This window comes from Stenella coeruleoalba (genome assembly GCF_951394435.1).
Source record: "Stenella coeruleoalba genome assembly, chromosome: 1".
Lineage (NCBI taxonomy): Eukaryota > Metazoa > Chordata > Mammalia > Artiodactyla > Delphinidae > Stenella > Stenella coeruleoalba.
In genome coordinates, this window is record NC_137169.1 from 138,053,833 (window position 1) to 138,072,681 (window position 18,849).

At 37.9% G+C, this 18,849-nt stretch overlaps 1 protein-coding gene across 1 annotated transcript in view; it reads right to left on the reverse strand.

Annotated features, from left to right (window-relative positions):
- The window catches only part of USH2A (usherin), a 785,755-nt gene that overhangs the window by 319,816 nt on the left and 447,090 nt on the right, over positions 1 to 18,849 (reverse strand). Inside the window, exon 37 of the mRNA XM_079900731.1 lies at positions 5,206 to 5,385. Within this exon, the coding sequence (XP_079756857.1) occupies positions 5,206 to 5,385 (180 nt within the window). The remainder of the gene's footprint in view (positions 1 to 5,205; positions 5,386 to 18,849) is intronic.

Consider the following 18,849-nt stretch of genomic DNA (forward strand, 5'->3'; position numbering starts at 1 on the left):
TGCCAGAAACAGGTACCAAGCCCACTTATATATTTCTTACTTTAGATCACAATATTGCAAGAGGCCAGAAAAGAGTCCTAGTAGGAACAAAGAAAATAGCAAGCACCAAATATTCATCAAGACAGGCACTGTGCTGAGCGTGCTACATAAACTGCTGTTTAATCCTCTATCAGGTGGTAATTATCATCACGCCTGTTTAACAGAGGAACAAAATGAAGCTTAGAGAGGCCTGTGGATTCGCTCGTAGTCCCTCAGCCAGTGAATGAAAGAAGGGGAATCAAATCCAGGTTTGCAGGATTCCAAAGTCTACGCTTTTACAATGTGTCTAAGTGTTAATTCCAAATGGATTTCACTCCTTTTCTTTCATGGATGTTTTAGGTTGGAGGGGAGGTCAAGACAAGGAGACAGAAACTAAAACTCTAAGAAACCACTCACAACCATTTTGCTTCTTTTAGTGTTATCGTTGGAAAAGGAGTACATTCCTCAAGCCTAGTATTTTTACGAAGTTTGTAGATTATAATAATTCTTACCAATTTTAAGGTGTAAATGACAAATTGTTTACTGTCACAGAAAACTGGATTAAGTTCCGAGCTCCTTTCACTGTGACAATAAAGCAGTTCAGAAAAAGATAAACAGAAGAAAAATATTTCTTTTGGAAAAATAGAAAACTTTCATAAAAAATCTGTTTCTAGCCCGTCAGTATGGAATTTGTCACTAATCATTTTAAACTATGCCCTTTTATGCTTCTCCTGTCTCTTTTAGCTTTCTGAGTAGTTCTTTGATGTAACAAAGACAGTTTCAGACAAGATTTCAGTTCATCTGGAAAAAAAGGTTTAAGTCTGGAGGCAAAATGCAGTGTATTTAAAATTTATATACTCTTCAATGCCTTTGTTCTGAACTTGAAGATCCTGCAAAACTTCTAAGCTTCTTTGGCTTCTTCCTCTAAGCTCATTTGTTCTTCCTTGCTTATTATCATGCAACTGTGACTTTAACTAGTGGTTCCATCGTTTAACTACATGCAGAGTCATGGCTGACCCTTTCTGATCAATTGCCAATCCATACAGGTTTGACTGATAAAAGAGCCAATTAGATTTAAGCAAATTAAGGGACATCACCAATGTCAACCACTTATTAAACTGAATGCTGAATTCCATGCATACAAAACACTAATGCACTGAGCCCCATTAAGAGTTGAAGTCCTAACCCCATTAGTAACTCCAGACCTTGAAGGGGTAAAGGTCGTAAGAAAGTTTCATATTTATGGATTAACATTTGGAGTCTGTTTTATTTTTTTAATTCTTTTCCTGGAACTTTTGAACTTGCAGTATAATGCTATTCAAGAGCTTGGATTCAATATAGTCTTCATTTCTAAGAGTATCTTAGTGGTAAATAGGAGCATTACGCTATTACAAACAACCTAAAAATATAGTAATTGTAGAAATACAAAAGCCTGAGTACACACAAGTGGGTAAGGATACGCTACATAATTGAAGAAGAAAACAAAACAAAAGACCAAACTCCTCCAGTGGACCAAATAATATTTCAAGTGAATTTTTAAAATAAAAAATGCGAGCTATAGGGATTTGCCTCTGTCCTTCTATGTGCTGAGCTATTGGTCTCATGATCTCACTTGTCTTAATTTCCATCTTCAGAATAACTTGTGTTTATCATATTGTTTAATCATATTTTCCTTTTCTTTGGTCAAAGTTAAGACTTTTATTTTTTTAATATGATTAATTTGATTAAACAACATGAACGAAACAAGGAAGATCTGACAGAACTAACGAGGGTTTGAAATTAGGTATTGTTGGACTTCTTTTCCGCAGCCTTATTGAGGTATAATTGGCAGACACAAAACTGCACGTTACTCATCATTTTTCTCATCAGAAGAAAACAGAGAGAGCTAGTATCAAATAAGATGTTTCATAACCATTAACTAAGAGATGATGTACCAGGGTAAAATTCTTTGTGCTATGTCCCCTTACCTCTCCCAAATTCCAGTGTTAACCAACGTCTGTTATCCTATGTTTACCTAAGTAAAGTAACTACAATAGGAAAGGAACCAGAGTGATGAGTTAGTACAATTTGAGAATATTTCTTACTTCTAATACTCCTGCCCTTCTTATAGTCTGGGCTAACAATTACATCTGCATGGCCGCAACATTTCTGCACTGGACAATTTTATACAGAGGAGGTCACCTTTTCCACAGCTGGCTATAAGGTTGCTCACGTAGAAGATGAGGTCTGAGCAGGCCTGAACAATGATAAGCTTACAACTTAAAACTGGTAATTAAGCTATCTCGACTGATTTATTTATTTACTCATTCACTCACTAATTGTTCATTATGCACCTACCATGTGTCAGGTTTGGTCTAGGCATTGAAGGTAAAAATGTGAATAAGAAATAGTCCCTGCTGTGTGGGTTCTTATAACCAGTGACTGTGACAGTCAGATGAGACAGGCAATTTCAATATAATGTGATTGAACTTGGGGATACAGAAGGGCCCTATCTCAGCCTTGGTTGGTAAAAGATGACTTCCCGATGGATTGACTTCCAAGTTGAAACCTAAAACATGAGTAGGACTTGGCCAGATGCAGGGGGTAAAAGAAGTTTTTCTGAGCCACATTTGAGAGCAAACACTTGATAAAGAAAAACAATTAGCAGTTCTGCCTTGCCTAGACTTTCTATTCTTATGTTTTTAAACTACACTAGAAAGAAAACATAGCTAAGGGTGTTATTACAGATCTTGCATAACTCAGCATTGAAAGATAGTAGGAATTCAACATCACCATAAAAAAGATCTAATACTGAAATCAAGGAAATGGCAATAATGATAACAATCCAAATATAATGGAAAAGTAAATAGCATATAGAACTTTCTCTGCCCATAAGTTGGTTTGCTTCTGTGCGTCGGTTCATTTATTATTCATTTCAGTATGAAACACAGTCCACTGGATAAAGGCATGGAAGATTTCTTTAATAACTCTCAGTACTAATTTAATTCTACTTAAACACACATATTCTAGTGAATGCCACATGCTTTTCAGCATGATTTTATGTGTAAATCAGGATAATATGTTTTCAGATCATTAAGTAAAAGGAAGCATGAACTAAAACCTATTTAATCAATGAGGTATCACCTTTAAACTGCCACAAGGTCATAAAAAAGATAATTTCAAAGCTGTAAGTTTCCTAATTGTAATCAACAACAATCTAACGATGAAAAGAAGTATGTCCTAATGGCTGTAATAAACTTGAGGAAATCACTGTCTGTCTTTGAAGACATTCTGCTTCCTCTTTTGGTGAAGGGCCATCTCCCAAATTCTGGATTTCTGAGGACATGAAGTGAACGATCGCATGAGGCCCAGAGAGTGCTGGCTTCCGGAGCATTATGATAATGACATGGGTAAGCAACCACAGAGCAGAGATGAAGATAAGACTCAGCAGTTGACTTCAGTCCAACTGTACCACCGTAAAACAATATTCAGTTTCCTCCTGTTTGCACAATATTAACCCTTCTACTAACCCACTGACAGACATATTCGCACAGTGTATATTGAGTTAATAATGGCAGCTTGCTGTGTTTAACTGAATCGTAGATACACACACGCATATATTATAAATTATTAGGCCATACATTCCTAAACATACAGACAATGGATTAAATTCACCCCTTTTATGAATGCAATGTAAATTGCTGTAAATTACAAACTATCTAAATCAGTGTTTAGCCAGAAAATGAGTATGTAACTCAAATATGCCACGTATTCTGTTAAGATGTCACTATGCCACGGAAAAATCTCCATTAAAGCACTAATCACTCTTTAATACCTAAATATAAACAAGGGGTATTATATATTAAGGTATAGAGTCATCCCAATTTTTTATCCCTTCAAGCATATTGGGTTACAGTGAAAAATGAAGATAGGAATACCCAAAGTTTCTTTTGTTTTGTTTTGATTTTTTGGTCTCAGTTCTTAAACAGGCACCCACCTAAATTCAATTCCCTTCTTTATTATTTGTTCATACAATACGCAACTGAGTTGATCTGCCCCAAAAGTCGCTTTCAAAGTGTTCTTTTCTTAAACAATGTGGCTTCAGCCATTTAGAGTTTCAATTGTTTGGTAAATATCCATTCATTAATTCTTATAATGTCGTAAAACGTAGATAATAGTGAGTGGTTTTTATGACACAGCAGGTAATGAATTCTTCCTTGGAAGAGGGGTTCCATACGAATTGTAGATTAACCCTTATTTTCCTCTGGTGATGAGACCTTTGTTGCTCTTATGCTCTTTACGACTGGAGAGGGATTTTATCCAGCCCTGCAGAATGCTCTTAATGTGGTAAGGACATTATCCTTTAGTACAGAACGCACTGGATCCTGAAGCTGGGCTACAGGCTGACACTGGGTGTCCTAGGGTCCTTTTCCTTTGGTATTTTCAAAAAACATACAGTTCTAAACACCAAATCGAGAATCGTGTTCTTATTAGTTTGAGGCATGCTTTCTGTTCAAGGGCTGTACATATCAATCTAAGGGAGATTTTTCTTCTTAATAATTAGTTCCCATGAATAGTTAGAACAAGGGTGGAGTTGACTGCAGATCACAATAATTCTGAATAAGTCAATCTTTTTTCATAGAAATAGTTAAAAATAGCCAGATTGTGTCGCATTTCACATGTGAAAATGACGCTATTGAACTCTAATCATTAGGACATGGAATTTAAAGGTGTTTTTCCAGTGGTGTGAATAGAGTTTTCCTATTCTATTACCCTCACTCTGCCTTTTTTTTTTTTCTGTCAAATGAGAGGTTTAGATATACTTCTAAACTAGTTCTACAAAAAACCAGGAATGAGAACCACTTGTATGAGAAAATTAAACCACAAATGGAAAACATAAATTTTGAATCTAAATGAAGTCTCAGACAAAAAAGCATTTCCCAGTCTTCTTAACATGCAAAAGCAAGAGACACATGTGTGTGTACATACACATACATGTAGACTCAGTGCGAGATGAAAGTGGTCTCAATGAAACAACATCAATAAAAGGGTCTCAATAGAACAAACAAGAACAAAAACAACCAGAAATACAACTGAGACTCTAAGTTCTAAAAAAAGTTAATTCTAACAATAAACAAGGTGTTCAGTGGAGACTTAGTTCTAGGGCATTTATATACATTTAGATACCAACGTTGTTCATAGACTTACCCCCTGGCGGCATTGAAATCATTACGGGATCACTTATCAAGCTGCCTTGGCTATTTGAAACATTCACTTGTACTGTATAGTTAGTAAAAGGAACCAACCCATCGATGAGCACCGAAAGGCTGGTCTCTTCACCACTGTACATGACTTGTGTGCCATTCAGAAGAGTGTAGTTGTCGTCTGCTGATTAAAAAAAGAAAAATATTTAAATTGGTGCATACTTAGGGATTCTTTCCTGCTATTATTTGAATATTTTCTTGGGTTTCTAAATATACAGTACTAAACAGAACTATATATCAATGCCCCGAGAGACATTACATGTGCTATTATCAACATGCATACTTTTATTATTTTGTGAACGAAGTGTTACCTCAGTTAATATTATGTTTTCTAATCTATTTAGCACAGGGATTGAAATAACTGGACTGATAGTCTAAGACAGTATGAAACCTAACCACAAGTATCAGGCCTATAAGTAAAACTACGGGCAGATATATAAATTGATCACTTAATGGATTATTTACAATTGTTTGAGATTTTTTTTTAAATCCTTGAATTTTCTTTGATGTGCGGACTGGAAAGAAGTCATACTCTTTTCCCCCAAATGGAATGGTTCTGGATATAAACAGTACACGCAAATGCACGTGTCATATGTTTCATTTATTATCAATTGGTGTATTTTCTGCTCATTTCGCTTGAAAGGTGAGCTGACCGCTTTCTATCTAATGCCTCTTTAAATCAGGTTTGGTCAAAATATCCTGAAAAGCCACTAGGGATGGGAAGTTAATATGTGCCCACTTTGATTAGAAGATCTATTTTTTTAGCTCTATGGGTAAATGCAGAGGTTGCCTACCTGTATATAAGAATCACCATAAACGAGGCATCACCACGTCCTACCACTACCATGCTTCCAAAACTTCAGCAAACCCATTCTCAAATCTTAGCATGTCTAGGACATAGGAAAATACTGCTGTCTGATAACAATATTTTATCTCCCTCTTCTAGGCAACTGGGTTACATTCAAGGTTAAGGAGAGTTAGAAATTAGGCTTAAAAATAGGGCTACAACCGAAAACTGTATTGTAACATTTATTTCACTTTCTATGATAGATGCTTTCCTGAAAAGTTTCCATGAGGCAAATTTTTCAAAATATTGCTTAATTTGGTAAAATGTAGTTATACTTACTCTTAAAACACAGAACAAATAATTAAGAATAGCAATATTTACTTCAAGTAGCGTTCTTCCTTTGCCAAAACACTTTTTACTATGTACCTTTAATTTTTCCCACATAAATTCTACAAAATATAAGCAAACAGAAAACGCACATGATGCTGGACTTCAAGGGGAAAGCATATTTTCAAGATCCCTGGATACTGATATAATCTTTATTGTTTAAATGTGTTAAAAGGTAAAATATGGTCACATATGAAAAGTGATCTTGCATTGTACAGTAGACAAAATTTAATAGTTACAGTATTTACAAAAATAGTATATTTTTACATAGTTTAGTAGAGTATGGCGCAAAGGAAAGTACATAAATTTGGTGATCAAAGAGTTTCTGCATTTGAGCCTGTCCTTATTCTTCAGCAGCGTGCTCTTTGTAAGTTACTTAATATTTCTGAACCTCAGGTTTTTCTTCTGTGAACTAGGAATGAGAGTACTCCTTCAATTGCCGTGTTATTACCAAGGTTAAGTGGGATTTCTTTACAGCAGATGTTCATCAACAGCAGCTAAGAATACTACTGTTTCTTGTAATCCATACAGCAGATACATTCCAGACAGATGTTTAGAACTAGCAAGTGATTAAGAATTATTCACTCTGTATTTTACTTTCTCAACTACCTACCTACTATATCCCCCCCCACATCCATCCAACAATATATTATTAATCAAAATCCTAAGGTTCTTCAATTAATAAAACAACACTAATCTCATTCACTACCACTGGGCAATTGTTCCATCAGGTTGTATTTCAAACTCTAAAATTAATAAAGATCAAATGATAAAAAGAGGAACTCATATCTAGTTATGAGCATGGGTAAGGGTAACTTTAAAAAAATATCAAATTTTTAAAAAGATACTTATAATAACTTTGGGTTGGAGAACTTAGCTGAGAATTTTATTGCTGCAAAATACACAGGTAGGTTAAGTGTTTTTCATGAACAGAAGAAACCCCTAGTTAGTGCAAGAATTTATTACTCTGAACTTGAAATTGGCAAAGGACTGGTCTGTTCCAAAGAAAATAAATGGTACTTATGGGCTAAAACATGGGACTAATAATTTCTATTCATGCTTGGTAAAACAAAATAAAGACATATTCACAGCTTAAGAATGGTTTTACGTTCCCCAAATTTGAATAGACAACACAAATATATATGTGAAGAAGTTATGAAACCTACAAGTAGCTGTTGCTAATTTCCTAATGCATTGAAAAGACATTTCCAAATTACGCTACACTAGCTTTCATAGATTCTTTACAACAGGTCAACTTGATTATTGAGCTCCAGCTGCACGCAGGGAATAGACTTTGCTAGGTGCTGATAACGGTATGCACCAAACGAGTAAGACATAGTTCTTACCCTCAAGAAACTTGGTTAAGATTAATATGAATCCCTTCTAACCATGGTCTAAGACAAATTTCATTATCCACATCTGAAGATCTTCTCAAGTTCCCATAATGCCTAGCTCCTTAAAAACATTTTCAGTTATAGCTGAAACAATTGCTGCTATTGTCACATGCCCAGCTGTAAAATTTCAAAAAGGTCAGTTTATCTCAGGAGACCCAGACAGATGCTCTACTGCTTCTAAAGTAGTATTAACTGTACACATCTTACAAAAGATGGTAAGCTGCAAAACAACAATGAAAATTATAAAAATAAGCCAGGAGAATACAGTTTTACACATTTTAAGCCTGGTGCAATCGTAAGCTCAATGAGCTAACATCTATTATGAAAACATTGGTGCGGTTTTTTCCCTTGTATTTTGTTTGTCTTTGAAGCAAATTTCAGGCTGTAAAACGAACACTATTGCCAGCTTTGAAAATGGCATGGCAGGGGGAAATATATTAAGTACCACTTTATTCTAAGTTTCCCAGATAACATTAATACATGGTAATTATACAATTAGTTGTAACATTAAGTCCTAGTTATAGAACAATGATTACTCAGTAATTATAAGAAGTATATAATTACTCAATAATTATGAGAAGGATGCAATTACATAACCGTTTCGTTCAGCTGAAAAAAAGAACATGTACATCTCCAGGAAGCATGCAGCTGAGTGAGTCAAATGTTCTCTCAGCCCCACTAACATACAACTCAATTCACAGACCTGGAGCAAATGACAGGATTTCAACCCTTGCTGAAGCTCAAAAGTCTCCAGATTCAAAACCAGAACAGGATCCAGAGGTTTCAGCTCTTCTCCACTTCATTCTCCCTGCCTTCTCTTCCTTCCTTTGAACTTACCCAATTTGGGCTCCTAAATATTGGGGGGAAAATCTTAAAAATGCAGGTCCTCTGATCCTCCCTTTTGAGAGGGTTGGGCTCTACCACTTTTCTCTGCATAAACTTTGTTTTCAGTGGGCTGGAAAAGGCAGCCCTGCTGGTTCAGCCTCAAGAATCAAGCTAGAAAATGCTCAAGCGATAAGCATGTCCTATCACAGGTGACCACTCCTGTCTGGTCGGCCTCATCGCTGACCCTATTTGTGAGTATCAGTGGATGGCGCAGGCCCGGTTAAGATTCTGTGTTCTGGAACCAGAGCCCCGCCTCGTCCACCTTCTTTGGCTGTGGTCTGTGCCATCGGGCTTTAAGTGGGGATTGCACTAAACTCTTTACACAGTGGGACTGTCTGTACCTGTGTTCCAGGGCCCACCCACGTCAAAATCGCCTGGGGGGTACTTCATAAACATTCACACACCTGAGTTCCACTCCAGAACTACTGAAGTATAACATCAGAGGGTATCAGGAATCACACGGAGATTCTTCTGAAGTATGCAGAACTACTGATTTTAGGGTTATTTGACCCATGTTCAAGGTGGTCTTAAAGTAAAGATCAAAATTCATTTTCTTTGCTTGCAAAAATAATGAGGTTGCATTTGACATTCTTATTAATGATGCATTTAGATGCTAGCTTTGGGCTGTACAATGTTTACTCTGTTAGTGAAACAATGCATCTTTAGAAAGTATAAACCTGACTTTTAAACCAGACTGTCTTAACAGACTACAAAATCTAGTACAGTTGTTCTATAAGAAAACTTAAAACATGCATAAAAATAATTTTTAAAATGAATAAAAAAAGGAAAGAAAAGGAAAAACTATATCATGCAAACAGCAACCCTAAGAGAATTGGCTATAGCAATATCAGATAAAATAGACTGTTAGACAAAAACCGTTATTAGGGATAAAGAGAGACGTTTAAAAATGATAACAGGTTATTCCATCGGGAATATATAATAATTACGGACATATATGCACCTATATATTTCTGATTTTGATAATAAATTTTTTTTGCTCATTCTAGACTTTATAATAAATGAAACCATGAAGTGTGTAAAAAATGAATAAACATTATTGCACACCTGAGAACAATAACTTAAGAATTTCTGAATTAAATGTCTCTCTCCCTTTCTTTCTCTCTCCACTGAGGATTCAGTGGAAAGGAAGGATTCTTTGTACACTGGCCAGCATCATGCAATCACAAGGAAGAAACATATTTCATATAGCTCACACAAAATTTTAAAATAAAATCCTCAATGCTATTTCAGAATATTTCACTTTCTAAAGGACTTCCAAAAAGGTTAATTCTTTCAGTCCTACTTTTCTATTTTATTTTGAGGAAAAAAAGTGTTAAATGAAGAAACAATCGAAATAAATCTCACACGCCCAACAGATTTCACATGTAAGGAAGTTTTCCTTCAGTTGCAAATACAAAGACCTACTAAAACGTGAACAACATGAATGCCCATTTCTAAGACTAAAATCTTACTTTTAATGTTCTTATTGCTGAATACTAGGATATTTTCTATATAATTAGTTTTTAAGCCAAAACCAGTATAAACAGATATTTTCACATGTATGGTTCACAGATGCGTAAGTGATGGCTATTCCGGGAATATCATCCCGTGGGGTTCTCTAGATTGAAATAACATAAATGGGTATCCTTTCTGATTCTTGTTATAATCATTGTCACAAGCATCTTAATGCACCATATATTCCATAATTTTTTTTTTCCTCTGTGCTGTACTGCTCTGACCTTTTCAATATTCTGTAACTTAACTGGCTGGCCGTTTCAGTTCTCTCCTTTTTACAGCCTTATTAACTTGTGGGAAAGAGGTGAAATGAACAGCCAATCAGAATACATAATACTGCAAAGGTCAGCATAGTCTTGTAACTATCATCACACACAGAAGACTGTATGCCAGGCATTAACGTCCTGATATCTTATTCATGTGACAAAGATTGTAACAAGAACAGAAAATGGCACAACATGAATCCATTCTCATGACAAAGATCATAATACGGAATGACAGCGAACAAACCAAACTCATTCTTGTTATCGTGTGAGGTTTTGCATGTCAGACCCGGTCCTGTTTAAGTTAGCCTTTTTCTGAATCCAATTACACCTTGTGGTAGAAAAGGTGTTGACTAATTTTCCCACTTCTGGCTGGAAAAAGAAAATGCTATATTATTTCCTGTATTGGGGTCTCAATTTTAGTGTTGTTCAGCCTCACCTCATCTTTACAGAATTCTGCCAATCCCCAAATCAAAAGACATTGAATGGCAGATCACAGATTAGGGCCATGTGGCCAAAATGCCCCTTTAATGGGAGCTAAGAATTCTAGGTCATCTAGATAACACATATTAATATTTAAGTCCCTTTTTTTTCTTCTTTCTAAGGAGATTATTTCAAATTATTCTACCCATGATGCAAATGCATCCTCCAGACTTCATTATTCTAATAGATCTTACTTTGGTAGAAATCTGAAAGTATTTGTTTAAGTTACTATATAGGTAAAAGGACGTATTCCTGTCTTTAAGTTTTTGCCAATGTAGAAAACCTTTATAGATCTCTACCTACATAGCTGCCTTCTCCACAGAACATTTTGAAAGAGAAAAAAAACCCTGTGAAGCACTTAGGGCTCTGAGGACAGTGTTCTATTAATGCATCATACTTTTACCATTACTGTAATTACTCTAATGGGATGTTTAATTAGTTGTCATCTATTAAAAGCCGTACTTCTTTGATTCCTTTTTAAATTTGTCATTCTACTGTTAGGACAATTGTGGTTCAGGGAATAAATACATAGAGTATTTCATCAATTCACTACAAGGTGCTTCAGAAGCATTTGCCCTGAGTCTGTGCTCATACAAGAGCAATAACAGTTCTGTAGATATTAAGGATCTATCTGTTTTGTTTTGATTTGTTTTAATGTGTGGGCAAGGGTATACCAAAGTTGCATGACTACCCTTCTAAATATTTTAAATACCATTTTTTAAAGTCCTTTGGGGCATGGTGTCTTTTCATCAAGTTTGCTCTATGTACCACAGTCAGATTTCCTAAATGCTCTTATTTTATTAACATCAGAAAATAATTATATATAAACAGTGAATTCAGAGATTGATTATGTGTGTGGTAAATTAGGGAAGTATGGTCCATTTTTATCAACTATGTTGTGCTCTGAAAAGTCAGATTTTTTTTCTCCTTTAACCTTTTTTTTCACCCATTTGGACACACGGTCAAAATGAACAGACAATTGCCATTATCTCAATTAGCCAAGAGCCGTTTGGGAAAATACGCTCCCACAGAAAGTGGTCTCTAGATTCCAAACTAAACAGTGGACAGACATGAGCTTGACTAATCAATGAACAGCAGATGTTGTAGGAGAGCCTTACTAAACACACTGACCATGCTGAGCCTTGCGTACCACTGGTATCAGATGGAGAACTTAACAAGCATCAATCACAGAACAGAGTCAGTCACCAATTCTTAATGAAATGTTGGGAATCTTAGTTTCAATGCTTAGATACATCCTTGAGACAGAGCCTCCATTAAAGGAGAACATGGATTTTTCGGAGCACAGTATTTGGGTGAGAATTATGCCATGTTTTGCTGGCGAGTCTATCAGCTTTATTCACTGCAGTCATGGAGTCACGTGTTCCTGGGCTAGTTATCTATTGCTGTGTCATCATCTTAGCACAAACTGAGCAGCTCAAAACAACATGCACTCCTTCTTTCATAGTCTCTGTGGGTCAGGAGTCTGGGCAGATCTTAGCTGGGTCCTCTTGCTCAGGGTCTCAAAAGGGCTGCAAACAAGGTGTTGCCTTGGACTATAGCCCTATCTCAAGGTTCTACTGGAGAAGGATCTCCTCCAGCTCAGGTAGTTGTTGCAGCATTCAGTTCCTTGCAGGCTGTTGGAACTGAGGGCCTCGTTTTCTTGCTGGCTATTGCCTGGAGGCTGCCCTTATTCCTTCCCACATGGGCCTCCCCAACATGGCTGCTTGCTTTATCAAAGCCCACAAGGGAGAGAGTCTCCTGGCAAGGTGGTTTACAATCTTAGGTATCACTGTCAGAACTAACAGCCCATCCCCTTTTGCCATAGTCTATTGGTTAAATACAAGTCACAGGTTTTGACCACATGCAAGGGGAGGGGATTAGACAAAGGCGTAAGTACCAGGAAGAGGAGATAATCAGATGCCATCTTAGAGTCTGTGTGTTACAGGTTCTAAGCTACGGATATGAATCACCTTGCTGGAAAGAGATTTAGGAATCAATTGTGAACTTTCAAGGTTTATATTTTTGAACTTATGGTTACCAAAGGGGAAAGACGGGGGGAGGGATAAATTAGGAGGCTGGGATTAACATATACATACTACTATATATAAAATAGATAATCAAAAAGGACCTACTGTACAGCACAGGGAACTCTACTCAATACTCCATAATAACCTATATGGGAAAAGGAGCTGAAAAAGAATAGATATATGTGTATGTATAACTGAATCACTTTGCTGTACACCTGAAACTAACACAACATTGTAAATCAACGATACTCCAATATAAAATAAACATTTGAAAGAAAAAAAACAAAAACAAACAAACAAAAAACCAAAGCAAAAAACCCCAAACAAACAAACAAAAAGTTTATGTTTTTGGAGAAGAATAGATCAATTAGTACAACAGAATTGCCTTTCCAAAATACCTAACAACATGGAAAAATTAGAACAAAAATAAGAACATTAACAAGACCAGCTGAAAATCTTGGAGCACATATAAAGGTAAAGGAACAAATAAATGGCATTGACTTTGAAATCTCACAATAAGTTCCTAATTTTGCTCCTGGAGAAAGAAATATAAACCAAGGAATCTTCTCTAATTTGAAATGAAGTGAACCTGAGTAGAGTTTGTACAGACAGGAAGAGGAGTCAGGGCTGGCCACCCTGCTAAGCTTGTGCTGAGTTGGGGGAAGAAGCTGAGGTCCCCGGGAGTGGGAGATGCATGTGCGTAAATGGAGGGGGTGCTGCTTCAAAGGACAGTTAATGGGATCTCGGAAGAGACAGAGAAACTAGATGTCCTAGAATCCTGTTCAATGCATCCATCCATATCCTCTATTTCAATCCCATTCCTCCCACCTTTACTCCAAGGCTATGGACAAGTACATTAACAGCAACACCCAGTTCTCAAAGTTTAGGTTGAAGGAAGACTAACTAGCACCAGAAAGAAAAGACGTGGACCACAATCAGAACAAATGAAAAGTCTGGACCGAGCTGCCCATACTAGGCATAAGCCAGATGAGTTTGAAGGAAGAAATACAAAATATGCTTACATATAGCCAAAAGGAAAGAAAGGATCCCAAGATAAAAAGACAACCACACAGCTCCAGGGGAAAAAAAAGATATGTATTCCCTATAAGATGAAAAAAGGATATTGCAGAGGCAGAGAAACAAATTGGAAATTAGAAAAAAAAATCATGAAGGATTTAATAGACAAGTGAGAAAAAAGCAAGGAACAGAATAGCAACAGCTAAAATCTAAATCAATAGCATGATGGAAAGCCTCGAGATAATCATCATCAATGCATAAGAAAAAAGATCAAGAAATCAGAGATGTGGATCAAGATGATAGAGATGTGGAGAGAAAATGATCAGAAATATAATTTAATTAATTATTATTATTTTGGTAAATGAAAGGATAGCTAAAGCTCACATGGGCACTTGACCACAAGATTGCCAGTTGGATGCTTCCACCTTGGGACCAAGAAGCAGGATGAGGCAAAACAATGCATGGCTTAGGGTCAGTTAGGGTTTCTTCTCGCTGTCTCGAGAATTGTTGAGAATGCAGAAGCAGAGCTGCAATTGTCCAGGGCTGCTAAGTGGTGGTGCTGCTGCTGCCAGTGGGGGTGTCCTCTTGTCTGTAACCTGAGGCACGAGCTTGTCTGGGCCAAGCTATTTGTAGTTTCTGTACAAGTATGACTCTGCCATTTTCTTGTCCACTTTTTGAACTGCTCAGTTCTCCTACAATAATTCATTTTTGGCTTAATTAATCAGAGTTGTTTCTGTTGCTTGCTACCAAGAAACCAGTCATGAATTGAGAAAGGTCTGAAATGATGTTTGTCATTTGTTAACATTAGTTACTTATAGGTAGTGGGATTTTCATGAATGCCATTACTCTATATTACATGAATTTTTAAGTTAGCATGCATAATTTTTGTGAAATCCAGAGAATCATGAGAGGGTTGAAATATCCAAGGAAACTATATGAATTGTATTTAAATTTATAAATAAATGAGGATCCACAATCTACAGGCTACAAGCCAAATCTGGCCAGAAACCTGTTCTTGTAAATAAAGTTTTATTAGAACACAGAAAATTACACGTCTAGGCATTGTCATGTTACAACTGCACAATTCAGCGGTTATGGTAAGACCATGTTGCCTGTAAAATTTAAAGTGTTTACTATGTGGCCCTTTACTGAAAAAGTTTGCTATCCTCTGAATTAAACAATTGAAGTGACAACCTTTTAAAAATGGTCTGCCTTCCTGAATAATGAGATTTACAATTTTTACATTGATTTTCTTGAGTAAACTCTTTAAAGAGTGGAACAGGGTATGTTGGAAACAATACTGTATTGATGGAGCCCTATCTTACATTGCTGCACTGTACTGTTGTTGATGCTTTGAAGGCCTTTCACTATCCAGTACTTATAAATGCAAATTACTGAAAAGGAGAAAAAAAGCAGGAAGAAAATATGTTATTGAAAGTCCCTAATTCCACATGCCCAGGAAGTTTGCAAATGGAAATCCAAGTACATCATAGTGACGATAGCTGCTCTTCTAAAGGTTTGATAAGAGTAACTGAAGAGGGGATCTTCCAGATGGTGGAGAAGTAAGACGTGGAGATCACCTTCCTCCCCACAAATACATCAGAAATACATCTACACGTGGAACAACTCCTCAGAACACCTATTGAACGCTGGCAGAAGACCTCAGACTTCCCAAAAGGCAAGAAAATCCCCACATACCTGAGTGGGGCAAAAGAAAAAAGGAAAAACAGAGACAAATGAATAGGGATGGAATGTGAACCTCTGGGAGGGAGCTGTGAAGGAGGAAAAGTTTCTACACACGAGGAATCCCCTTCACTGGTGGAGATGGGGGTTGGTGGGGGGGGTGCTTCAGAGCCATGGAGGAGAGCGCAGCAACAGGGGTGCAGAGGGCAAAGTGGAGAGATTTCTCCACAGAGGATCAGTGCTGACCAGCGCTCACCAGCCTGAGAGGCTTGTCCGCTCACCCACTGGGGTGGGTGGGGGCTGGGAGCTGAGGCTAGGTCTTTAGAGGTTCGATCCCAGGGAGAGGACTGGGGTTGGCTGCGTGAACACAGCCTAAGGGGGCTAGTGCGCCACGGCTGGCCGGGAGGGTGTCCAGGAAAAACTCTGGACCTGCCTAAGAGGCAAGAGACCATTGTTGCGGGGTGTGCGAGGAGCGGTGATTCCTCCCCTGTCTGCCCAGAGAAGGCAGAGGACTGCCTAAACGAGCTCCAGAGACAGGCACGAGCCGTACCTAACAGCCCGGACCCCAGAGATGGGTGTGAAACTCTAACACTGCTGCTGTAGCCCTCAAGAATCCTGTGTGCAAGCACAGGTCACTATCCACACCTCCCCTCCCAGGAGGCTGTGCAGCCCGCCACTGCCAAGATCCCGTGATCCAGGGACAACTTTCCTGGGAGAACACAGGGTGGGCCTCAGGCTGTTGCAATGTCACGCCGGCCTCTGCCGTCGCAGGCTCATCCTGCATTTCAATTATAAGCACCGTACCCCTCCCTCCCCCCACCCCTGGCATGAGAGAGCCAGAGTCCCCTAATCAGCTGCGGCTTTAACCTCATCCTGTCTGGGTGGGAACACAGGCCTGAGGGTGACCTACACACAGAGGCGGGGCCAAATCCAAAGCTGAACCCAAGGAGCTGTGCAAACAAAGAAAGGGAAATCTCTCCAGCAGCCTCAGGAGCAGCGGATTAAATCCCCACAAGCAATGTGAGGTACGCTGAATCTGTAATACCTGAACAAACAATGAATCAGTCCAAAACTGAGGTGGTGGACTTTGGAAGCAACTGTAGACTTGGGGCTTGCTGCCTGTGACTGACTTGTTTCTGATTTTTATGTTTACCTTAGCATAGTTTTTAGCGCTTGTTATCATTGGTGGATTTGTTTATTGGTTTGGTTGTTCTCTTCTTTTTTTTATTACTTTTTAAAAATTTTAACAATTTAAAAAATTTTTAATTTTGTAATTTTACTTCTTTTATTTATTTATTTATTTATTTATTTAAAATGATTACTTTTTCTTTCTTTTTTGTCCCTTTTCTTCTGAGCCATGTGGCTGACAGGGTCTTGGTGCTCCAGCCTGGTGTCAGGCCTGAGCCTCTGAGGTGGGAGAGCCGAGTTCAGGACACTTGACCGCCAGAGACTTCCCGGCTCCACGTAACATCAATCAACAAGAGTTCTCCCAGAGATCTCTGTCTCAAGGCTAAGACCCAGCTCCACCTAATGGCCAGCCAGCTCCAGTGCTGGATGTCCCAGGCCAAACACCTAGCAGCACAGGAACACAACCCCATCCATTAGCAGAGAGGCTGCCTAAAATCATATTAAGTTCACAGACATCCCAAACACACAGCCAGATGTGGTCCTGTATATCAGAAAGACAAAATCCAGCTCCACCTACCAGAACACAGGAACCAGTCTCCTCCACCAGGAAGCCTACAGAAGCCACTGAACCAGCCTTAGCCACTGGGGGCAGACACCAAAACCAATGGGAACTATGAACATGTAGCCTGAGAAAAGGAGACCCCAAACAGAGTAAGTAAAGCAAAATGAGAAGACAGAGAAATACGTAGTAGATGAAGGAGCAAGGTAAAAACCCACCAGAGCAAACAAATGAAGAGGAAATAGGTAGTCTACTTGAAAAAGAATTCAGAGTAATGATAGTAAAGATGATCCAAAATTTTGGAAATAGAATGGAGAAAATACAAGAAACGTTTAACAAGGACCTACAAGAACTAAAGAGCAAACAAGCAGTGATGAACAAGAAATGAAATTAAGAATCCTCTAGAAGGAATCAATAGCAGAATAATTGAGGCAGAAGAATGGATAAGTGACCTGGAAGATAAAATAGTGGAAATAACTACTGCAGAGCAGAATAAAGAAAAAAGAATGAAAAGAATTGAGGACAGTCTCAGAGACCTCAGGGACAACATTAAATGCACCAACATTTGAATTATAGGGGTCCCAGAAGACGAAGAGAAAAAGAAAGGGACTGAGAAAATATTTGAAGAGATTATAGTTGAAAATTTCCCTAACATGGGAAAGAAAACAGTCAATCAATTCCAGGAAGCACAGAGAGTCCCATACAGGATAAATCCAAGGAGAAACATGCCAAGACACATATTAAACTATCAAAAATTAAATACAAAGAAAAAATATTAAAAGCAGCAATGGAAAAGCAACAAACAACATACAAGGGAATCCTCATAAGGTTAACAGCTGATCTTTCAGCAGAAACTCTGCAAGCCAGAAGCGGGTGGCAGGACATATTTAAAGTGATGAAAGGGAAAAACCTACACCCAAGATTACTCAACCCAGCAAGGATCTCATTCAGACTCAAAAGAGAAATTAAAACCTTTACATACAAGCAAACCTTACGAGAATTCAGCACCACTAAACCAGCTTACAACAAATGCTAAATGGACTTCTCTAGGCAGGAGACACAAGAGAAGGAAAAGGTCTACAAAAACAAATCCAAAATAATTAAGAAAATGGTAATAGGAACATACATATCGATAATTACCTTAGATGTAAATGGATTAAATGCTCTAACCAAAAGACACAGACTAGCTGAATGGATACAAAAACCAGACTTGTATATACGCTGTCTACAAGAGACCCACTTCAGACCCAGGGACACATGCAGACTGAAAGTGAGGGGATGGAAAAAGATATTCCATGCAAATGGAAATCAAAAGAAAGCTGGAGTAGCAATTCTCATATCAGACAAAATAGACTTTAAAATAAAGACTTCTACAAGAGACAAAGAAGGACACGACATGATGGTCAAGGGATCAATCCAGGAAGAATATAACAATTGTAAATATTTATGCACCCAACACA